This window comes from Trachypithecus francoisi, unplaced genomic scaffold, assembly GCF_009764315.1.
Source record: "Trachypithecus francoisi isolate TF-2019V2 unplaced genomic scaffold, Tfra_2.0 Lachesis_group12, whole genome shotgun sequence".
NCBI lineage: Eukaryota > Metazoa > Chordata > Mammalia > Primates > Cercopithecidae > Trachypithecus > Trachypithecus francoisi.
In genome coordinates, this window is record NW_022681457.1 from 16,580,758 (window position 1) to 16,606,257 (window position 25,500).

Genomic DNA, 25,500 nt, shown 5'->3' on the forward strand with positions numbered 1-25,500 from the left:
GGGTAGAGGTAGAGAGCTTTGGGTTTCAACAGCACCACAAATAACCTTTTAAACTGGCTCCTTTCTCCCCTTTGCCAGAGCACTCTCTGCTCTGCACAGGGCCGTCAGCTCACTGGTGACTGCAGCACTCTTCTGAGGCCAGATTATTTCAGTGGACACACAGAAAGAGTATGTAGGTAGGAATGGCTATTATTATGTAGTAGAGATTAAGAGTTACATACTTCATTGAGCGTTAGATGAATTAAGAAAATATACAATTCTAGGCCAGGCACAGTACCTCACACCTGTAATCCCAGCACTTTGGGAAGCTGAGGTGGGTGAATCATTGGAGGCCAGGAGTTTGAGACCAGCCTGATCAACATGGCGAAACCCAATCTCTGCCAAAAAATAAAAAAATTAGCTGGGCGTGGTGGTGCACACCTGTGATCCCAGCTACTTGGGAGGCTGAAGTGTAAGAATCTCTTGTACCTGGAAGGTAGAGGTTGCAGTGAGCTGAGATTGTGCCACTGCACTCCACTCTGGGTGACAGAGCGAGACTCTGTCTCAAAAAAAAGAAAAGAAAAAAAGAGAAAATATACAATTCTATTGATCTGTGTTATGTTTTGATGTTTAAACACAGAATACATTATGGTTCTTATGTTAATCAATTTCTGATTTGTCAGTTTCATAGTAACCTCAAATTCTAAGACACTATTCTCATACTATAATTAGAGTTTGAGGGAGTTAGAGGGAAAGTAAAACTTTTATTACCTTGAGATATTCATCCATCTGATCAATGAGACTAGTAAAGAACTCATATGCATCCTGCTGTTCTCTCACATAAAGTTCTTTATTCCACATCTTGAAAATCTATATAACAAAAATTAAATGTTTTTAAAGGAAAAGTAGCAATTTCTGAATGTGGTAGAAAGGGAACATAAAAGAGCACTTAAATGCTTCTAAAAATCAGGTTCACTATTAGGATGTGAACATTTCTAGTAAAGTGAGACTAGCTTGTGTTCAGCCATCCACCCTTTTTCCTAGTCCCCTTACAATCATAACAAGTCTCTGAAATCAGAAGTGGATACTGGGTAAGATCTAGGCCATGGAACAGAGAATTTCTCTCTTAGAAACTAATCAACCTATGGGGAAAAACACAAGGTGATCCTCCAATCTGTGAAACACAGTACAGCAATGTTTCAAAGTAATGTTCTTGGCCGGGTGCGGTACCTCACGCCTGTAATCCCAGCACTCTGGGAGGCTGAGGCGGGCAGATCACCTGAGGTCGGGAGTTCAAGACCAGCCTGACCAACACGGAGAAATCCCATCTCTACTAAAAATACAAAATTAGCCGGGCATGGGGGTGCATGCCTGTAATCCCAGCTACTTGGGAGGCTGAGGCAGGAGAATCGCTTGAACCCAGGAGGTGGAAGATGGCGGGAGCCAAGATCGCGCCACTGCACTCCAGCCTGGGCAACAAGAGCGAAACTCCATTTCAAAAAAAAAAAAAAGTGTTCTTTATTTAAAGACATTAGTGAAATTGGCACAGGTCAGGGGAATGATATGAACAAATATTGCAAAGAGCTAAAATAAGAATCATGAAAAATATTCAAAACAATTAAGATGAGCAAATTCCTAGGAATTATGAATGACTATTCTCAACATTCTAATGATTTGAAACCAAGTACCAATTTCAACAAGGGTATACCAAATCCTTTTAGAGTTTCTTGGCAAGGAATTAGTCTACAGTTAATAAAAACAAAAAACCATTATCATTAGCGAAAGAATGTAGCCAAACTCCAAATATTTAACATCTTTAAATCTCAAGAGTTACTGGGTGAAATACCTTCCAAAAATTCTCAGGTACATAATACTGCAGCTTGCTTTCCATTAAATGCCCAAAGAGAGACTGCACTTGGTAAAACACGCTATCATCTGGATTGTCTGTGTCATCATCCACCGAGAGTAACGACTGCACAGAAAAGAAACATATCAAGCTTGAAATATTTAAAATGCTTCACAGGTAACTCTGACATATGCACATGTTAGTACCCACATTACTTTTTTAGAATGTTATGTATGTTTGGACATGGCTGTAATGCTGCAGATATTTAACTTCAATAATTTCTAGCTGGTGTAATTATGAACAAATCATGTCCTTAAGGTCTGATTATGAAAATCGGTCTAGTAGTAAGTGCAGCCCAATACACATGGAAGACTCCCAAAACCACTGACTACCATATTATAAGCCACTACCATATTATCATAAAGTGCTCATGGTCGACCCCATATATTTCTAAAATACTAAAACTGTAACCTTATGGAACATAATTTAAAAACAACTTTGAAGTTCAAAATTCACATTAGGCCAAGTCCATCTGTAATTAATACAGGCAGCTTATTACAACAGCAGCTTTATAAAAATGTGTGATTATAAACAACATGTCTCTACACATCTCAGGAGCTACTAAAAAATCGCCATGTCTCATTTTAGCAAACCCCAAAAGCAATAAAAAACTATGAAACAATTTTCAAGTAACGCACATATTATCTATCATACCAAAAAGGATAGAAAAAGGAAATCACCTCAGGGAGCCCAGGTTGCATATACAGCTGCTGGAAGACTGCATTCATATAACAAGTTGCACCACCATTCCTCAGCCCCACAAACCCTGAACTGGACCTGCTATCCACTGGGGGAAGGTACTGGGAAAGAGAGGAATAGAAACAGTAGAGGAGAAGAATGAGCATCTCTGCCACAGATACATTTATACTATAGCTATGTGGGAGATACATTCACAGATTTACCCATCCAGCATGTTATGAAAGCTATGCTGGCAAAAACCTATGTTCATGAAGTACTTCTGCAGATGCCGATATAATTATCAAATACTGCTATCTCAATGTTGCTTCTTCATTCATAAAATACCTGGCAGATAGGTGCATATTTGTTTATCTATTTATATAGTCACTTGATTATCATTCAACAAATATTGATTAAATACCCCACTATACGCCAGGCACTGTGCATGGGATATAAGAGAGAACAGAAATGTGCATCGCTCCTGATCTCAAGGTGCTTATAGTCTATTAGGGTAAAGAGGCATAATCAAGCAAATGTCCTGATATATATTCATGAATTAAGGTAGTACTCTGAAAAAAAGGAATGTGAGTCTAGGAAGCGATTACCATGAAGGATCCTGACCAATCTGGATGGTAAAAGAAGGCTCATATTGTAATTCCTTTTAGAGAAGGTAACACTCTTCTATTAAACTTCTTCCAGTAAACATATAATAGGTGATTATCCTACCATTTTACTTACAGGTGTTTTGAAACAACATAGACCCCAGTACAGAGCTTTTCTAGGTAGAAATGATCCAGGAAAAGCATAGTGGATAAAGTTCAACATGGCATTTCTCCAAGTGGAAAAGGATACTGTAATTTTACACTTTGAAATGCTATTATAGCAAGATCTTGGTTCTCATGCCATGACCAGAATCATGTTATCTGCACATATCAAGTATCTGCATCCATGTAATAACCAACTAGCAGACATAAATGTGTACGTCTTCTAGACCTCAAGGAATTGCTAAGTATTACTTATTCTTCATTAACATCAGACATATACTTAGAGCAGGATTATTTCTAAGACCTAATTAACACCGAAATTTATTTGTAGTCCAAAGCATAGATTAAAAAAAAAACTGGTTTATAACAGTGTTAAAAATATAAATATCTAACACAGATATTGCCTTCATTATGCCGATATAATTTTTGATGTAAGGAAAAATATAAAAAGTTCAAAAATCTGATTAAATAAATGCATATAAAGTAACACATAACCTATAAACTAAAGCATTATAAACCATTTTGATCAGTCAAAACCATTTCCAATTTATGACAGCCCACATTTCTAAGTCTTTGCCAAGTGCGATTCCCTCTATTTAGGACATCTGTCCCCACTTCCTTTCCTACCTAACCCCTATGTTCTGTAATACTTAACTCAGGCATCCAGAGGGTAAGTCTGACTTTCTGTGATGTCAGAGAACACAAAAGGCAGCTTTGAAAGCATCCTCCCATTTCTGGTCTGGTATTCCAGTGGACCTGCAATATACTTCCCTCTCGCAGATCCCAACATACACTAAGCTATTTCATGGCTCCACAGCTTTGTTCATATTCTTCTCATTACTGGAATGGAATGACCTTCCCACCTTGCTTCACCTGGCTCACTAGTTTTTACGGCCCTATTTTAAGTTTCATCTCCCCTAAGAAGCCTTCTGAGCTGGTGGTGAAGTGCCTCTCTGTGTTAGTAGAGCATTCAGGACATATCTCTATCTTATATCGTATCACATTGTATTGAAATTATCTGCTTACGGGCCTCTTTCACTATACACTGACCTGCTTGAGGGCTGGGATCCTATTTCCATTTTTGAGCTCCAAAAGCCAAATATGCCTCTTAGCACATACTAAACTCAGTAAATCTTCATTGAATTTAACTGAACATAGGCTGTACTGTGATAGAGCCAATGTCTACTTGACTTGTATCTCTAGGGTCTGGCCTATGCCCAGCACAAAGTTGCTCAAAAAATAGGTTGGAAAGCTACTTTTTACTTATTTACTTGGCAGTTATTTTAGAATAACTACCAAGCAACTTGAAAATGTCTCTCCCTCTTTAATTAAAAGGATACTATTTCACAATATATTCAGTATATTAGAGTGATACTATAGCTTATGCTTGATTTGAGTATGTGAACACAGTAAGCAAAATAATAATACTGACTTTCTTTGTGGTCAGCAGAATGCAAATACAGTCTTAAAATTATATGTTTAAGAGATCATTCTAAAAAAAATTAAGTTCATCAAGGTCTAGAAAACCTACATCAAACTCCTTGGTAAGAGCAGGGTCAGGTTGGTGATGCATAGAAAGCAGTTCTTTTATAATAATTTGAAGATTTGAAGGTGAACTATCAGCCAACATCACAAGGACTTCATAGGCTGCCAATCGGCTATTCGCTGTACTACACCTAGAAACAAGACACAAGTCAATGTCAACAATGAATAATCTACTTAAATTACTCATTAAACTAAAACAACAGTTGGAAGTAGAAGAGCTCCAATTTGTCCAATTTGAGGATAAACATACTTAACTCAGGTCTAACCCCAGACATCTAGTAATCGAGAGGTCATGAATACAGAAGGAATTAATAACTATCTTCTTGGCCTGATGATAAAGTAGCAAAATTCTTTCACTTATGATCAGAATAGTCTTATCTAATGAATGGATCAGCAAGAATGGAGGAGAAAGAGTAAAGAGAACTCTGTAATAAAGATGACATGGGAATAACTGTCTTTCAAATAAAATAGGTATGTAGACAGATTTTATTGCTGTCATCCTAAGATCTGAATATATAACTGGCAGCAAAAGAAGGCTGTAAAAACCAGAATAGATAGCTGTAAACATTTTATGTGAACTTTCTATGAAAAAATGGAGACAGAAATACAGCTTGTCAAATCAATTCGTTTAAAGTGACACAAAAGATAACTAGTGGCCGGGCGCGGTGGCTCAAGCCTGTAATCCCAGCACTTTGGGAGGCCGAGATGGGCGGATCACGAGGTCAGGAGATCGAGACCATCCTGGCTAACACGGTGAAACCCCGTCTCTACTAAAAAATACAAAAAACTAGCCGGGGGAGGTGGCGGGCGCCTGTAGTCCCAGCTACTCAGGAGGCTGAGGCAGGAGAATGGCGTAAACCGGGAGGCGGAGCTTGCAGTGAGCTGAGATCCGGCCACTGCACTCCAGCCCGGGCGACAGAGTGAGACTTCGTCTCAAAAAAAAAAAAAAAAAAAAAAAAAGATAACTAGCAAGCATTCTGCATGAAATCAAAGGATTTCTACACTGCCTGCCTTATAGTAGAAATCACTTTGGGGACGGACAATAATATCTCACTTTAACCAATGCTAACCTTGTATTACTGAGGGATCACTGGTTAAGAAGGATACACAGAAAAGAGGATAGCCAACCTCTGGGTGAAACACTGAGGGAGTGTAGGAGGCATTTAAGGCGGGGGTTATGAGGCTTTTAGACCAGCACACCAGGCACTGAGGACAATGGCCATGGAGCTGGCACTGTCCTTTGCTTCTTATCTGAACTTCAGGGTTGCAAAGGACAGTAAGAAAAGAATAGGGAGGTGCCATTTACACAGGTTAAACATTAAAAGTTGCTTTGTTACTGTGATACAAACTAGCATTACTTCTGAAAAGAGTTTCTGTGTATTTTAAATCTCTTTCTTCCTTGAAGGTTTTGGTGGGAAAAGACTGGGAGTTACTGTGATAAATCAACACCATTCAGTACAATGGGGAGGGATGAACAAATGTTTCGTTTTTTAGTCAAGGCACTGTATATGATTTTTATAAAAACACTCCTTCCTTCTTCATTTATGGAGGAACTGCTTTTATTAATAATAAAAGTGCTAAAGAAATGTCTTTTGTGTTTACTGAAAATTAAAATATTCACTTGTTTCTGCTGCTTTAATAAAAGACTTCCATAGACCTAGCACCAAATCTTCCAAAACAGGGCTGGGATAGCAATGAGGATGGGAGTCACAGCCTGAGGAACACCCCAAGAGTTCTAATGAAGGGTTTTGCTTTTTTTTCTTACCTAAAACAGATTTTGCTAATGAGGCAACTTTAAGTAAAGAAATATTTATACATGATAAGATACCTCTTAGGATTCCACAAAATACTGTTTATTATGCCTTGTCCATTTCAATAACCACTGATATTGTACAGGAACCCTTTTCACTATAAATAGCAAATCAGTTTCTTCCGGATTACTCAATTAACTCTGGTTTTCACAAGAAAGGAACAAAGTTAGTTAGATTTGGAGCAAATGAAATAGCAGCTTGTAGCTCTGCCTCGTCTTCCTACCCACAAGAGTATAAATACCACTCAAGTAGGGTCAACATTACAAAGAGATATTTCAAATTTGTATCCATAAAACTAATACAAAATTTGATTCCAAAGTTACTAGCGCAATAAATCATGAGCAGCTGCAGTTAACAGAACACAGCCAGCACTCAGCAAACCACAAGGTTCATGCACTAAAGCACCTATCGTTTTCTCCTGAGAAATCTTCAAGATTTTACTCAGAGCCTATTTACTTGTACTTTGGACATAATTCTTATAACCTTCATTTCTCTTGGAATTTGTTACTGACCAAGTTAGCCACATTTTATTTGTTCTTCCATTCTGATGATAATAATGGTGCCAGCACACTTGCTCCACGCTTACTATGTGCCAGGCAGGCTTGACGCTAAGCCCCTTCACATGCATTTCTTCATTTAGTGGATAACATAGGATATACAGACTCACAGATGGAAGACAAACTCCAGGTTAACAAAATCTTTTGGAACTGAAGTTTCAAATTAGAATTTTTACCAAAACTGAACACAACGTGCATTTTCCATACTTTGGATGAAAGTCCTGTTGACTGATGGCGGCACTGCCAGCTGGAGAATGACTATTTAAAATAATTCTAGAAGCTCGGAAAAGGAAGTCATCTAGCAATGGTTTAATGAGTGATGAACCTGGAATAGAGCATAATATTCATGTTGAAGATGAACACATATTTTAATTCAAAGATCCTATCTTGCGCTTTCTTATCAGAGCAGCAAAGGTACCTGAGGCTACCCAAAAGCAGGGCATTTAGTTTAATTTAATGTTTATTTTTTGAGAACTTACTACATGGCAAAGCTTGTGGGGTAGAATACAAAGGGGACAGAATACAAAGATAGGTAGGTGAGGGTGCTTTCCCTTATGGGCTTACAATGCAGTGAAAGGAGTCAAGCTTTCACTTTAGAAACACAAGTGCCAAGAACACCACAAGGCAGAATGGTTTGAGTGAATAGTTTTTACTCTGGGCATAGGGGAGTCCACATAAGAGTTCCTGAAACTTTTAAAATCTTGCCTCTTTAGTTTAAAATGATATGTCTTTCTCTCTCTGGTTAAGAATCACTCTTTTCTATATATCCCCAGTAGCCAAGAATATTTTGTAAAGCTTGGTTTGTGTTATAAAATAGTTAATTTTTCATTTGTCTTCTGAATACAATTTATAATACTGAATAATCTTTTACAAATTACATGTGCACCCTAGGAGAACCTCATATGTACCCCACCACTGAAGGGCAGGGGTGGTTAGGGGCTGCCTCCTCAGATGAGAATCCCCCTTAAAAGAAGACAGACAGTAAATTATGTATTATAAAGTACCTAACAGCAAAAAGAGAAAAATCTACTTTGAATTATAATTCTTACTTGGTATTAGGAAGTTATGTGATCCAGATATTTTGAACACTATAAAATTCTCTATGTTGTTTAATGACACGGGTAAAGTACACCTTAAATTTGTTAGCCACTAAAATAACAGACAATTTCCTACTGTGTGAAGGGTCAATTTGCCATGGAACACTTGGCATCTATCTTAGTTTCCCAATTACACACAACACTGGCAATAATTGAGCACTGAAGAATCTGCCATATAAGATGAAGCAATAATTACCAAGCATTTCCTTTTCTGCCCCACAGAGTGAAAGAAGGGTCTTGATGAGGCGTAAGTGCCCTGCCAGTAAGATGTTGTCCGCTTCACTGGTCTCACATTCAGCTGTGCGATTAGGTTCAAAGTTATCCAGCCAAGTAATCTCATCTTCAAGCATGGTAGCTGGGCTGATCCTTAACTGCTCCATTTCTGAAGCTAAGAAGGAAAAAAAAAAATCCATTACAAACAAAGAAGAATTTTCCTTTATGGAGTCAAAGTCTTCAATTAAAGTAAGCAAAGTCAAGCAGTCAAAGTCTTGAATTAAAGTAAGCAAAGTCAAGCCCCAATTTTTTACTTCATAGGTCTTTAAAAAACTATCATTAAGGCCGGGGCTGCTGGCTCACATCTGTAATCCCAGCACTTTGGGAGGCTGAGGCGGGCGGTTCACGAGGTCAGGAGTTCGAGACCAGCCTGGCCAGCATGGTGAAACCCCGTCTCTACTAAAAATACAAAAATTAGACGGGCACGGTGGTGCGTATCTGTAGTCCCAGCTACTCAGGAGGCGGGGGCAGGAGAATTGCTTGAACCCAGGAAGCAGAGGTTGCAGTGAGTTGAGATCATGCCACTGCACTCCAGCCTGGGCGAAAACAGCAAGACTCTGTCTCAAAAAATAAACAAAACAAACAAACAAAAAACCCCACAAAACTGTCATTAACAAATAGTAGGCGACAGCTGCTGCCCACAGGGAATGAAGGCACCCTCATTCATAAACTACTTATTGGTTGCCTCCTCTGTGCAGGTCACCGTGCCATATGCTGAGGCTGTAAGATGAGGGAGACAAATCCCGCTCTGAAGGAGCTCCTGGTTTGGTGGGGGGTAGCAGAGGTCCCAGGAAACAAAATCTTTTAGAGAAAGAAGGGGTAGAAGGGTATGAGGAGAATCAACACTCCCGCAGTGTTACCTGAACCAAGGGAGGGCCGAGTTCAGCAAAGGACAATGAGGTCAGAACTAGAGCTGCCAGAGTCCAGGTTTCTAAACAATGTGACAAACTCCTGAGAACTACTCTGTTCTTTTGTATTATGTATTTCACTTGCCCCTTCAAACAAGGACTTACAGCACAATTTCACATTGGAAATTGAGACTGGGGAGGAGAGGAAGAGTGATTATGCTCTTCTTCCACTGTACTATAGTGAGAAGCAAGCAGGGTCTCCACACAGTGAAGTGAAGAAGAACCCTTTAGGGTCAGTCAGAGCTGGACTGGGACCAGATACAAACCCTCTGTCTACCACTTACTGTGTGATCTTCTTTCCTTATTTATGCAATGAGACCAGCACCGACACAGCAGGGTGCTGTGTATGAAGTGCTAGTGTAGGCACTGGCTTATGGAAAACACTCCAGAAATGGCAAATATTGTTTGTTTCAAGACATGTTATTACCTGAGAATTAATTCCCCTCACCTCCCAAGATCTTAACAAGAGATCCTGGGTCCCTCATTTATCACTCAACAACACAGGGAAGGTCTACATTAATAACTCATTCATTCATTTCAAAGTTGCATGTGTATAGCCAACTCATGATTCCTGTCCTTGCTGCAGAGCAGAAAGCAAAGCCTGGATGGCTGCTGGTCAGCTTTCCCTGGGAGCCTGGATGAAAACCAGTGTTACGTGAGACTGTAAGATGGACATGGAGTCCACCCACTTCGCTAGATCCAACAGATCTTCTCTCTGAATCAAGACACACTCTCACACTGTATTAACTCCCTCTTCACGAAACCAATTCCACTGCATTGCTCAGAGCAATGTGGCCTGTTTTTCTTTTTTGGTGACTTTGTCTTGCTCTGTCACCCAGGCTGGAGTGCAGTGGTGCAATCTCGGCTCACTGCAACCTCTACCTCCCGGGTTCAAGTGATTCTCCTGCTTCAGCCTCCCAAGCAGCTGGGATTACAGACACGTGCCACCATGCCCGGCTACTTTTTGTGTTTTTGGTAGACACAAGGTTTCACCATGCCGGCCAGGCTGGTCTGAAACTTCTGATCTCAAGTGATCCGCCCGCCTTGGCCTCCCAAGGTGCCATGATTACAGGCATGAGCCACTGCACCCAGCCACCTCCTGTTTTTGACAGAAACTTACAAAACTGATGAAGGCATCTGCCACCATAGAAATGTTGTTGAGGATTATTAGTCACTGTCTTTATGTGTCCATTACATGATGGCCTTTGTATGAAATTTCTTCTAGACTTAGGTGCTGGGAAAGAGATTTGCTTCTTTTGAGAAAGTATTCTATTTCTTCTTACAGGGCATTCTAACCATATGCTGAACAACTAACCATACGCTGTTTTCTTTTTACTTCTGGCTTTCAGGAACCTCACAAATTAATTCTGAGGTATTTTTTTTTCTCCTGGCCTTGATGTTCTTTACCAATTGCTATTTTTGTGGATCCTGATTTTTATTTTATTAATTTCCTGTAAGCTGAAGCAAATTCTTTGTAAAGAGTGGAGAACAAACTCTTGATGTGAACTAAAATTTACACAGAGCATTGCAACATACATTTGCTTTATTTAAGAATAAGTACAATTAAAATCTCAGCACACTAACAAAAGAATTTCTAACCGTGATACTTTACAAGTAACACTAATGAACTGACTTCTAACACTATCAACATGCTGCAATAAAGAGTTCCTCTTTCCTTCGACAATTAACCTTTAAAATTATAACAGACTACACTGGAGAGAAAGACCCTTCATAATAGTTTTTTATCAGTGTAATTAAAATATGAGCCTTAGACAATTTAAGAATCAACAAATTTTCTCAATTCATTAATGACTGGTTATGTAACAGAAGAAGAGCTCACTGGTACATAGGTTTATACGCTATTTTCAAGAAAACAAGGTTCAACTTCAAACAATAACTGTAATTTTATTTACACCTGAGATATGTAAATCATACTTAGAAATGTCCATGTGACTTTCTCTTCTACTCTTCCCCAGTCCCTCTCCCCTACATATTAGTCATTTACTTACTTGTCAGATCATCTAATAACTGGCATCTCAAGTCAAAATACTCCATACACTGAGATAACAGTCTAAAAAACAGAAAGGTTTCAGTTACTAATAAGAGGCTGATTTGAAAATAAAAAGCATTTTCCTTGTAAGAACAAGTTCATAAAACAAGTTTCATAAGCATACTACTTTCATATTAATTCATATTCTATATTTTAGCAAGAAGCATATTGATTTTACTAATGCAAATATAGTAATAGAAGTAACAGTGTAAAGAGAGGGAAACATTAAATCTATCACATCTTAAAATAATAAATGCACAGATTGCATACATAATACACTCATTACATTCATTCATTTACATTTCAACCTGTATCTGCTAAGCACCTACAAATGCCTGGAACTGTTTTGGGAGATCAGTGAAATTAAGAAGGGAGACAAACAACAAATTAGAAATATACCCATTTGTCAAGTGGTAATATGCACTAAGAAGAAAAATAGAGCAGAGTAAGAAGAGAAAGACACAGGGAAACTATTTTACAGAGGATGATCAAAGAAGCTTTTTCTGCAATTATAGTAGTGAACAGCACAGGTTTTAGAATCAGACACAAATGGGGTTTAAACCTGGCTCCCGTACTTATAGCAACTGGATGTCCCATGGACAACTATTACACTTTTAACTTTTAGTATTGTAACTTTTAAAATGCTTACTATAATATTGGAAATAAAAAACATGCATATACACAAACACGTAGAAAAGGTTCAAGCACAAACTAATGAGGAGAATATATAATGAACCAAGAATTATGGTTATAACAAATGAAGACAATAAAACTGCCAAACTCATTAGGCCAGTCTGAGGATTAAAAGAAAAACATACATAAGCAGTTTAGTATGCTGTGTGGCATATAGTTGGCCCATGGTAACTGCTATTATTATCACCATACTGTTTTTTTTTCCCCTGGTATTCAGCATGTAACTATCATCATCACACTACTGAAGGAGAAAATATGTACCAAACTTGGGCATTAAAAAAAGCTGTGAGATGTAATTTTTTAAATTATGCAAACATATAATTAAAGATTCAGTTTGATGTGAAATTAAAAAGCTCTACCTTCAACATATTTTTAAGGATTCTTTAAGAGTGTACGTTAAAACTCTCATCTAATGCTTTCTGCTTCTTCCGTAAAACTTGGAGGAACTTAATATTAAATAAAAAATTAAATCTTAACGCGTACTTATATTAAGTAAACTGGCTTACAAGTATAAGCACAATAGCTTTAACTTCTTAAAAAATGGCTTAAACATTTATACTGAAGAACCATTTGTCTTTCAAATAAAAAGTTCGTCTGTTTAGAAAAATTTGAACCAGGAAAAGTTGGAATTCTAAAGTAAAAAGTATACAAAGACAAAAGAAGAAATTTCTACAGCTTTTAATTCACATGTTTACTGGGGGAAGCAATTCTCTGAAATATCATTAAAGAATTATTTTTTATTACCAGAAATACACAGCTAATGTCTAATTCAGCTTAAATCTTGATGGTAACCTATAACATAATTTTTAAGTTTTGGCTGAATTTTTAACATTTCTAAGTCACTCATAATGACCTTATCCCAGAAAACAAAATCTTGACTTCCTTCTTAGACATTTGGAATGTTAAAACAGAAGGTTAAATGTTTCAAAATAATATTTATGTAGAAGCCTGGATATGGGGGCCAGAAATCTCTGTATATTAGAAAGTGAATGAGAATATAACAAGTGTTTATACACACATTTAATCCTATAATAAAGACTTGCAAACAACAGATAAAATTATAACTAAATTTGAGAAATTCTATAGATTATACATATTATATCTAGAAAACAGAGGTATTAAAAAAAAGTCAAGAATGGATCAAAGAAACCAGAAGGGAAATTAGAAAATACATTAAGACAAATGAAAACAAAAACACAACTTGCCAAAAATTATGGGAAATATCAAAAGTGTTATGAGATGGAAATTCATAGCTATAAATGCTTACATTTATTTCGTTAATCTTTTCAAAAAATCAGCTCCTCGAATCACTGATTTTTTTGAAAGGTTCTTCATGTCACTACCTTCTTCAGTTCTGCTCTGATCTTAGTTATTTCTTGTCTTCTGCTAGCTTCTGAATTTGTTTGCTCTTGCTTCTCTAGTTCTTTTAATTGTAATGTTAGGGTGTTGATTTTAGATCTTTCCTGCTTTCTCCTGTGGGCATTCAGTGCTATAAACTTGCCTCTAAACACTGCTTTAGCTGTGTCCCAGAGATTCTGGTACGTTGTGTCTTTGTTCTCATTGGTTTCACAGAACTTATTTATTTCTGCCTTAATTTCACTATTTACCCAGTAGTCATTCAGGAGCAGGTTGTTCAGTTTCCATGTAGTTGTGTGATTTTGAGTGAGTTTCTTAATCCTGAGTTCTAATTTGATTGCACTGTGGTCTGAGAGATTGTTACAATTTCCATTCTTTGGCTGAGGAGTGTTTTACTTCCAATTATGTGGTCAATTTTAGAACAAGTGCAATGCGGTGCTGAAAAGAATGTATATTCTGTTGATTTGGGGTGGAGAGTTCTGCAGATGTCTATTAGGTCCGCTTGGTCCAGAGCTGAGTTCAAGTCCTGAATATCCTTATTAATTTTCTGTCTCATTGATCTAATATTGACAGTGGGGTGTTCAAGTCTCCCACTATTATTGTGTGGGAGTCTAAGTCTCTTTGTAGGTCTCTAAGAACTTGCTTTATGAATCTGGGTGCTCTTGTATTGGGTGCATATATATTTAGGACAGTTAGCTCTTTTTGTTGCACTGATCTCTTTACCACTGTGTAATGTCCTTCTTTGTTTTTTTTTGACCTTTGTTGGTTTTAAAGTCTGTTTTATCAGAGACTAGGATTGCAACCCCTGCTTTTTTTTTTTTTTGCTTTCCATTTGCTTGGTAAATATTCCTAGACCACTAGCCAGATTAATAAAGAAGAAAAGAGAGAAGAATCAAATAGACACAATAAAAAATGATAAAGGATATATCGCCACTGATCCCACAGAAATACAAACTACCATCAGAGAATACTATAAACACCTCTATGCAAATAAACTAGAAAATCTAGAAGAAATGGATAAATTCCTAGATACATACACCCTCTCAAGACTAAACCAAGAAGAAGTTGAATCCCTGAATAGACCAATAACAAGTTCTGAAATTGAGGCAGTAATTAATAGCCTACCAACCAAAAAAAAAAAGCCCAGGACCAGATGGATTCACAGCTGAATTCTACCAGACATACAAAGAGGAGCTGGTACCATTCCTTCTGAAACTATTCCAAACGAGAGAAAAAGAGGGACTCTTCCCTAACTCATTTTATGAGGCCAGTATCATCCTGATACCAAAACCTGGCAGAGACACAACAAAAAAAGAAAATTTCGGACCAATATCCCTGATGACATAGATGTGAAAATCCTCAATAAAATACTGGCAAATTGAATCCAGCAGCACATCAAAAAGCTATCCACCACGATCAAGTCGGCTTCATCCCTGGGAAGCAAGGCTGGTTTAACACATGCAATAAACTAGGTATTGATGGAACGTATCTCAAATATAGTAAGAGCTATTTATGACAAACCCACAGCCAATATCATACTGAATGGGCAAAAGCTGGAAGCATTCCCTTTGAAAACTGGCACAAGACAAGGATGACCTCTCTCACCACTCTTCTTTAACACAGTATTGGAAGTTCTCGCTAGGGCAATCAGGCAAGAGAAAGAAATAAAGCGTATTCAAATAGGAAGACAGGAAGTCAAATTGTCTCTGTCTGCAGATGACATGATTCTATATTTAGAAAACCCCATCCTCTCTGGGGCCAAAATCTCCTTAAGCTGATAAGTAATTTCAGCAAAGTCTCAGGATACAAAATCAATGTGCAAAAATCACAAGCATTCCTACACACCAATAACAGACAGAGAGCCAAATCATGAGTGAACCCCCATTCACAATTACTACAAAGAGAATAAAATACCTAGGAATACAACTTACAAGGCATATGAAGAACTTCTTCAAGGAGAACTACAAACCACAGCTCAGGAAATAAGAGAGGACACAAACAAATGGAAAAACATTCCATGCTCGTGCATAGGAATAATCAATATCGTGAAAATGGCCATACTGCCCAAAGTAATTTATAGATTCAATGCTATCCCTATCAAGCTACCACTGACTTTCTTCACAGAATTAGAGAAAACTACTTTAAATTTCATATGGAACCAAAAAAGAACCTGTATAGCCAAGACAATCCTAAGCAAAAAGAACAAAGCTGGAGGCATCATGCTACCTGACTTCAAACTACACCAAAAGGCTACAGCAATCAAAACAGCATGGTACTGTACCAAAACAGATTTATAAACGAATGGAAGAGAACAGAGGCCTCAAAAATAATGCCACACATCTACTACAACCATCTGATCTTTGACAAACCTGACAAAAATAACCAATGGGAAAATATTCCCTATTTAATAAATGGTGCTGGGAAAACTGACTAGCTCTATGCTGAAAACTGAAACTGGGCCCCTTCCTTACACCTTATACAAAAATTAGCTCAAGATGGATTAAAGACTTAAACGTAAGACCTAAAACCATAAAAACTCTAGAAGAAAACCTAGGCAATACCATTCAGGACACAGGCATGGGCAAGGACTTCATGACTAAAACACCAAAAGCAATGGCAACAAAAGCCAAAACTGACAAATGGGATATAATTAAACAAAAGAGTTTCTGCACAGCAAAAGAAACTATCATCAGAATGAACAGGCAACCTACAGAATGGGAGAACATTTTTGCAGTCTATCCATCTGACAAAGGGCTAACATCCAGAATCTACAAAGAACTTAAACAAACTTACAAGAATAAAACAACTCCATCTAAAAGTGGGCAAAGGATATGAACAGACATTTCTCAAAAGAAGTGGTCAACAAACATGAAAAAAGCTCATCATCACTGTAGAGAAATGCAAATCAAAACTGCAATGAGATACCATCTCACATCAGTTAGAATGGTGATCATTAAAAATCAGGAAACAACAGATGCTGGAGAGGATGTGGAGAAACACTTTTACACTGTTAGTGGAAGTGTAAATTAGTTCAACCATTGTGGAGACAGTGTGGCAATTCCTTAAGGATCTAGAGCCAGAAATACCATTTGACCCAGCAATCCCATTACTGGATATATACCCAAAGGATTATAAATCATTTTACTATAAAGACACATGCACACGTGTGGTTACTGAGGCACTGTTCACAATAGCAAAGACTTGGAACCAACCCAAATGCCCATCAATGATAGACTGGATAAAGAAAATGTGGCACATATACACCATGGAACACTATGTGGCCATAAAAAGGGATGAGTTCATGTCCTTTGCAGTGACACAGATGAAGCTGGAAACCATCATTCTCAGCAAAGTAACACAAGAACAGAAAACCAAGCACTGCATGTTCTCACTCATAAGTGGGAGCTGAACAATGAGAACACATGACACAGGGAGGGGAACACCACACACCGGGGCCTGTCGGGGCGGGGGGGGAGTGGCGGGCTAGGGGAGGGACAGCATTAAGAGAAATACCTAATGTAGATGACGGGTTGATGGTTGCAGCAAACCACTATGGCACGTGTATACCTATGTAACAAACCTGCATGTTCTGCACATTTATCCCAGAACTTAAAGTATAATTAAAATAAATGCTTACATTAAAAACAAGAAAAGGATCCAACTGACAACCTAACTTTACACCTAAGGAACTAGAAAAAGAAGAACAAACCAAACTTAAAGCTAGCAGAAGGAAAGAAATGAGTGGAAATAAAGAATGATAAAAAAATACCAAAAAGAAAAAAAAAATCAACGAAATCAAAAGTTGGCTCTTTGAAAAGATCAACAAAACCAACAAACCTTTAGGTAGACTAAGACAAAAAAGGCAGAAGAATCAAATTACTAAACTCAGAAATGGAAGTGGGTACGTAACTACCAATTTTACAGAAATGAACAGGATATAAGAGAGTACCATAAGCAACTGTATGCCAACAAATTAACCTAGATGAAGTGGACAAATTCCTAGAAATACAAAACCTACCACGATTGAATCAGAAGAAACAGAAAAGGTAAACAAACCTATTCAGCAAGGAGACTGAATTGGTAATCCAAAAAAAAAAAAAAAAAAAACCTCCCAACAAAGAAAAACCTGGACTAGATGGCTTCACTGGTGAATTCTACCAAATATTTAAAGAATTACCACCAAGTCTTCTCAAGCTCTTTCAAAAAACTGAAGAGGAGGTAACATTTCCCAACTCATTCTATGACACCAGTATTACCCTGACAGAAAAGTCAGAAAAAGACACCACAAGAAAACTACAGACCAATATCCTTTATGAATGCTAATGCAAAAATCCTCAACAAAATACTATCAAACCAAAGCAGTGCATTTAAAGGATTACACCCCATGAACAAGTGGGATTGACTCCTGGAATTCAAGTATGGTCCAGGGTACAAAAATCAATGTAATCCCATATTAAGAGAAAGAAAGAAAAAGACCTACATGATTATTTCAATCAAAGCAGAAAAAGCATTTGATAAAATTTAACCCACTTTCATGATAAAAACACTTAAACTACAAATAGAAGGGAACTACCTCAACATAATAAAGTCAGATACGAAAAACCCACAGCCAACATACTCAATGCCGAATGACTGAAAGCATTTATCCTAACAGCAGAAACAAGGATGCCCACTTTTACTACTTCTATTCAACATAGTGTTGGAGGTTTCAGCCAGAGCAATTAGGCAAGAAAAAGAAATAAAAGACATCCAAATTGAAAAGGGAGTACAATTATCTGTTAGCAGATGACATGTTACTATATATGGAAAGCCCTAAAGTTTCTGCAAAAGAAACTGTTAGAACTAATAAATTCAGTGAAGTTGCAGCATACAAAATCAACACAAAAATCAATTGTGTTTCTTACACTAACAATGAACAAACTGAAAAAGAAATCAACAATTCCACCTACAATAGCATCAAAAACAATAAAATACTTAGGAACCAACTTAAGGAAACGAAAGACTTGTTCAGTGAAAACTACAAACATTGCTGAAAAATTAAAGATGACATAATGAAAAGACATCTTGTGTTCAAGGATTGAAAGACAAAATCTTGTTAAGATGTCATTACTATTCAAAGTCACCTACAGGTTCAATGAAGTCTCTATGAAAATCCCAAAGACATTTGCAAAAACAGAAAAACCCATTCTAAAATTCACATGGACTCTTCAAGTAGCCAAATCAATCCTGAAAAAGAGGAACAAGGTTGAAAGACTCATACTTCCTGATTTCAAACTTAGTACAATACTACAGTAATCAAAACAGTGTTATACTGGTATAAAGACAGACATATAGACCAATGGAATAGAAATGCAGAACTCAAACATATGGTCCTGATTTTCATCAAGGGTACCAAGACCATTCAATGGGGAGGGGAGAGTATTTTTAAAAAGCAGCACTGGGAAAACTGGATATTCACATGGAAAAGAATGAAGTCAGACCCTTACCTTACACCATATGCAAAACTAAACTCGAAATGGGTCAAATACCTAAATGTAAGAACTACAACTATAAAACCCTTAGAAGAAAATGGGGAAAACTTTGTAACATAGGATTTGGCCATAATTTCCTGGCTATGACAGCAAAAACACAGGCAACTAAAGACAAAATACACACATAGGACACCATCAAGAGAGCTAAAAGACAACCCACAGATTGGGACAAAATATCTGCATATCGTATTATCTGACAAGGGATCAATATTCAGGATATATAAAGAATTCCACAACAAATAATCCAATTTAAAAATGAGCAAAGGTCTTAAAATAGATGTTTCTCCAAAGAAGATACATGAATAGCCAACAAGCACAAGATAAGACGCTCAACATTAGTTATCAAGGAAATGTAAACTGAAACCACAGATGCCAATTCGCATGCATTAGGATAGCTACTATCAAAAACAAAACGAAACAAAAACAAAAACAAAAATCCTAGAAAACAATAAGCATTGGCTAAGATGCGGAGAAATGATGAGAATCCTTGTACATTGCTGGTGGGAAAGTAAAATGGTATAGCCATTGTGGAAAACAGTATGGTGGTTCCACAAAGAAATCAAACACACAATTACTAAATGATCTAGCAATTCCACTTCTGGGTATACACCCAAAAGAACTGAAAACAGGGATTCACACAGATATTTGCACACCCATGTTTGTAGCTGCATTCGCAAAGGCCAAAAGGTGGAAACACCCAAATGTTCATCTATGGATGGATATACCAATATTGTTTATACATACGATGATATATAATTCAGCCTTAAAAAGGAAGGAAATTCTGATTCATGCTACAACATGAATAAACCTTAAGGACATTATGCTAACTGAAATAAGCCAGACATATAAGGACAAATAATGTATGGGTCCACTTATATGAGGTACCTAGAGTCGTCAAATCCTTAGAGACAGAAAGTAGAATGGTGGTTGCCATGGGATGGTGGAGGGGGAACAGGGAGTTATTGTTCAATGGGTACAGAGTTTCAGTTTAGGATGACTAAAGAGTTTTGGAAATAGACAGTTGTGATGGTTGCATCACAATGTAATGTATGTACTGAATGGCACAGAGCTGTACATCTCAAAAACGGTAAATTTTATGTTATGTATATGTACCACAATAAAAGAAATTTAGCAATTCAAACAAAATCTACATGTCTTTGAACAGTCTGTTTACATTCTTTGTCCCTTTTTAACTTGGCTGTTGGTCTTTTGCTTAATAATTTGTAATAGTTATCTCTCTCTCTCTCTCTCTCTCTCTCAAATTAGCTTATTGTCTGTCATGTATGTTGCAGATTTATTTTCCCAGTTTGGTGATTGACTTTTGACTTTGAGGCATTTTTTTTCCTATATAGAAAATTTTAATTTTTATGGAGTCAAATTTTTCAGTCTTTCATTTAATGACTTCTTCACGGGCATAGTGTTTCAGTTTAGGATGACGCAAACGTTTTGGAGATGGACCTAATTTATAAAGCACATAAACGAGGAAAGGAAACATTGACTTCACAAATCTCCAGGACACTTTATAAGCCCCACAGTAGGGGCTGTGTGGTAAAGGTGAGTTAGAAAAAGTCGTATGAACTTGAGGTCAATGTGAGACCCCTACCTCCTACCCTGGGACTAGACTGAGGAGCACATGCATGCAGGCTCACCTGTAGAGATAAGATGGGGCAGGCAGAACAGTTATCTCATGAGCCTGGACTACAAGCTCTCTTACATACTGAAGCATGTATAAAACCAAGAAAGCAAGCCAGGAGGATACCCCGGCTACCTCTAGACAAGGAGCTATGAGATATCAGCACTGAAAAAGTGATGCACAAGGGGAAAGAATCAGTATAACCTTTACACAGTGACTGGGCTCCAGTAATTCCAGGCTCTCACCAATCAGGTGAACTCCATTTTCTCTCTGGGGTAGATGAATCACACAGGGTGAAGCAAGAACTAGGGGTATGGAGAACAAGGCCTGGCAGTGTTTCTTCTAAATCTCCTATCCAAATGCCGTCTTTCAGGATCCAAATGTCAGAAGAAGAAAGGAGAAATTCTAGTCATCTCAATAATGCACTGTGGACTTTAGGGGAGCAGCACACAAATTATTATGTATCCTCTCTCTGTAGAAGGTGAGCTTTTCCATTTTTATTACATACCTCTGATTGACTCCTCTCATAATACTAGTTGGAGACCAGAGAGGCAGCTGAGCCGTGAGGATGACGCCTAGAAGAAACTGATTTGGCTTCTGCACATCCGGATGCGCTGATGTGTCTGTCTGACTAAGAGTGTACAGCTGATCACAGGCAACCCGGCGAATCTGAAATTACATGATCAGCAGCAAAGGACAGACATGAATCAACATGTTGAGACTACTTCAGGAGTGATTTTCTTCCAAAGTCCACCCTATTTAGTCACTCAAGTTATTGAAGGATACTAGAAAGGTATGAGTGTTTCAGTTTTTAGGCCGGGCGCGGTGGCTCAAGCCTGTAATCCCAGCACTTTGGGAGGCCGAGACGGGTGGATCACGAGGTCAGGAGATCGAGACCATCCTGGCTAACACGGTGAAACCCCGTCTCTACTAAAAAAAAAAATACAAAAAACTAGCCGGGCGAGGTGGCGGGCGCCTGTAGTCCCAGCTACTCGGAGGCTGAGGCAGGAGAATGGCGTAAACCCGGGAGGCGGAGTTTGCAGTTAGCTGAGAACTAGCCACTGCACTCCAGCCTGGGCAACAGAGCGAGACTCCGTCTCAAAAAAAAAAAAAAAAAGAAAGGAAGTTTATGGGTTGAGGTTGATCTTTCCTGATTCTGACCAACATGTGGATGCTTAATGCCAGCTGCCCTTGCCAGTTATGGATGTCAGACACTGGTTGTAACATTGTTTTAAACAAAAATAACTTACTAACATTAGTCTCATAACTTTTGGTGGCATATGGAGGAGACAGTAGAAGGAAAGACAGTAGAGTCCAAATGGTTACTTTTCTTTCATGGTCTGCAGCCCCTCTGTACACTCCCTGAGAGCACCCAATGCCACTCCTGTATTCCCAACAACGTCACAGGTAGTTGAGAGAGCTCACAAAACAACAGGACCAAAGGAGTTTTGTAAGGAACGTGAAAAATCCTCACCTCAGCACTTGGTGATCCGAGCAGAATATCAATGATGAAATCAGCAACACAGGGCAAGTTATAGAAAGATGCTAAGAAAAAGAAATGGGGGATGTGGGTGTGTGAAACAAGTTAGGTAATGCATTTTCAAATTTTGATTAATTTCTTAAGCTCATCTTAAGCATAAGCTCATCTCTTTTACATACAATAATTCAGAACCTTTTACAACTGCTTTCATGCCTGTCCATTTACCCCATAAAATTCTAAGTTACTTAAGAGAAGAAACTGTGTCTTATTTTTGGGCCCCATATTTTAGCACAATGCCTTGCACATACCAGTTACAGAATAAATGTCTTGCCTTGAGAAACTATCAATGGTTGCAAACTATAAAATATACCCTAAAATAAACTTACAAATAATAACAGATAAAAGTTTGGAGGGAAGTTATTTTTTCATCTTGATTTGAAAATATCTCTGTTAAACAATTCTAGGAAAATTAAACAAAATCAAACAGCTAAGAGTAGGACTAGTACACTTTTTAAAAGTGGAGTTGCTAAAACTTCATTTCTGAATATTTATTTATTGAGAATCTACTACACATCAGACAGTGTTTGGGGGCTGGTGATTCATTAGGGAACAAAATGAATAAAAGTCTCTGTCCTCATGGAGCTTTCAGTGTAGTTGGGGAGGAGATAATGATAATAAACACAATAAATAATTATTTTGCATGTTATAAAATGATAAATGATACAGGAAAAAAATAAGGTAAGGGGTCTGGGTAGTGCTGGGGCAAGAAGAGCATTGTAATTTTTTCAAAGGTGGTTGGGAAAAGTCTCAATAAGCATACTGGAAAGAGAGAACAAACAGCCAGTGCAAGGGAAGGAATGTATGCTGGCTGTTGGGGGAACAGCAAGGAGCCCAGGGTGGCCGAAGCACAGTGAGTAAAAGGGAGAGTAGAAACAAAGGCACAGAAGTATCAAGGAGTACACCGTGTCCACTCCTTGTAGACATTTGGCTTTTACTCGGTGAACTGAGACGCCACCGAAAGGCTTTGAAAGAGGAGTGACACACTCTGACTTAAAATGTAGAAGGTCCACCCTGGCTGCTGATAAAGAATAAACTGCAAGGCAGAAGCAGTGAGATGATTTAGGGCACTCTTGCTATAGTCCAAGTAGGAAGCAATGGCAGCTCAGAGGGCACCAACAGTGAAAGGGGTGCTAAGGGGTAGAATCTAGAGAGGGCTTGAAGGGGGATGTGCTGACAGATTAGAAGTAGGGGGTGAAAAAAAACATATCAAAGATGAAGCCAAAGTTTTTGGCCAGAGCAACTGAAAGAACAGAACTGCTTTTAAGTTGAGAAAACTCTAGGGTGATATGGGCAGGATTAGGGGACCTCAGTTCTGGAAATGAGAAGTTTGGGATGTCTATTTGATATCCAGCTGGAGATATCAGGACAGTGGTACAGGCCATAGACCCAAATTTAGGTGTTGTCCACACATAGAGGAATTTAAAACTGTGAAACTGCACGAGATCACCAAGGGAATGAATGGAGATAGAGAATAAATGATGAGGAGCTGAGCCCCGGGGTGCTCTCATGTTAGAGAATGATGAGTAATGGTCCCCGTTCACCAAAGCCAACAATAAAGATGAAAGGGTACATCTCAAGTTACACAATTTTTAATACTAGAGTCATTATCAGAAATTGATATACAATTCTAATTCTGTAATTTACAAACTAGTAAATTTGGGCTGTTTGAATTCCTCAACTAGACAGCAAGCTCGTGGCGTGCAGACACACTGCCCTGGTGACAGCAACTGTGGAACCCTATACAGAAGGTGCTCAATAAATATTTCTTCAGAATGAGCTACTTTAGCATCATCCTTAGCTACTCCACATGCCAACTTCCCGCCTTTTTCATTTCGACTAATGGGACCTTATCTATAAAGAAATGTAAATAATTCCCAACAGAAACGTGGCCTTTCCCTGAAAGAGATTAATCACAAACAAGCCTCCAGCACACCTAGTTGCTGGCTCCGAAGCTGTAGGCACGTAACAAGAAGAGACAAAGCCTCTCCCGCAATCAGCGAGTCTTTGGTGGATACAGACTGTTGTCGAACACAGATTCCTGCATGCAGGGCTACCGGTTCTCCTTCACTTCCAGAGCTGCAATTGCTTCCTGAAAATAGGTAAGCAGAAATTTACTGTGGATCCAACAGGAACTATGCAATATTTTAATCTTTTTACTATATGTTCCAGAATCCTCATGTGACATTAAATACTTCAAGAAAGCACTTAGGTCCAAGAAGCAAGAGAGACTTAACACTGTATTTGAAACACTCTAACTACTTTTTCTTTAAAACACATTTGCAGGCAATCAAAATGTGTTCACAAGGCAAAACTAATTTCAGGTGACAGAAATGAGAATAGTGCAATTCTGTGGGCCTGAGGGAGCCCTCCAGAGGATATCAGAAATGTTTTCTACCTTATAACTTGATGTAGATGGGTTATATGCACACAAAAATCCAAAAAACCCCACATGCTTTACTGTAGGTCAACATTTTAAAAACTTCCTTTATTATTGAGGTATTTCTAAAACAGAGATTGAGCAGGAAGACCAAACAAAGCTGGGAAATAAAGCTATGTTTTCAAAAGGCCTAATGAAAAATAACCTGGCAAACGAAGAAAAGAACTGTTTTCCAGGACAGAATTCTAAATGAATTTGTATTATTGCCACAATGATTGGTTTCATGACACTTTTATACTCAGCTAAGCTAAAAACTGCTGATTTGGTTTCTTCACTTACTCTGTGTGTTTATAAATATTTTTCTTCTTAAGTGAAACATGACATGCATATAGGAACATGCATAAATACTAAGTGTATACAGAGCTTGATGAATTTTTACTCATGCTCACAAGCAAAAGAGGGTCTTCTCCTTTTGTGACTCTGGCAAACCTACACATAGATAATTCTTATGGCTATTTCTTACCCAATGTTCTCATTACTGTCTCTTTTTAATCAGTACCTGAACTGCTGAGTCTGTTTCGAATTCCAGCAGGACACAGGGAATTACTTTCTTTAATTGGTTGGCTACTCCCAACAAGATCAAGCCGTCCTGCAGCCGCAGCCCATGATAATCTCATGAAGCAAGCCACAGTAGAAGTGAAATCACTTACTTCCATCGTCTAAAGAATGGAACAAGTATTATGAGAAAAAGCAATACTTGAACACATGCCCTGACATCTACAACCTTCTTACAGGTCTGTTT

The 25,500-nt window shown here is 38.1% G+C and overlaps 1 protein-coding gene across 4 annotated transcripts in view; it reads right to left on the reverse strand.

Moving 5' to 3' along the window:
* USP24 (ubiquitin specific peptidase 24) overlaps positions 1–25,500 on the reverse strand; it is a 148,981-nt gene that overhangs the window by 33,367 nt on the left and 90,114 nt on the right. For all 4 annotated transcript variants that reach the window (XM_033225027.1, XM_033225028.1, XM_033225029.1 and 1 more), the window contains 11 exons: positions 25,258–25,417; positions 24,255–24,410; positions 22,256–22,326; positions 21,290–21,450; positions 11,528–11,589; positions 8,534–8,725; positions 7,448–7,565; positions 4,859–5,003; positions 2,566–2,685; positions 1,826–1,951; positions 751–849 (listed from right to left, as the gene is read on the reverse strand). In XM_033225027.1, the coding sequence (XP_033080918.1) occupies positions 751–849; positions 1,826–1,951; positions 2,566–2,685; positions 4,859–5,003; positions 7,448–7,565; positions 8,534–8,725; positions 11,528–11,589; positions 21,290–21,450; positions 22,256–22,326; positions 24,255–24,410; positions 25,258–25,417 (1,410 nt within the window). The remainder of the gene's footprint in view (positions 1–750; positions 850–1,825; positions 1,952–2,565; positions 2,686–4,858; positions 5,004–7,447; positions 7,566–8,533; positions 8,726–11,527; positions 11,590–21,289; positions 21,451–22,255; positions 22,327–24,254; positions 24,411–25,257; positions 25,418–25,500) is intronic.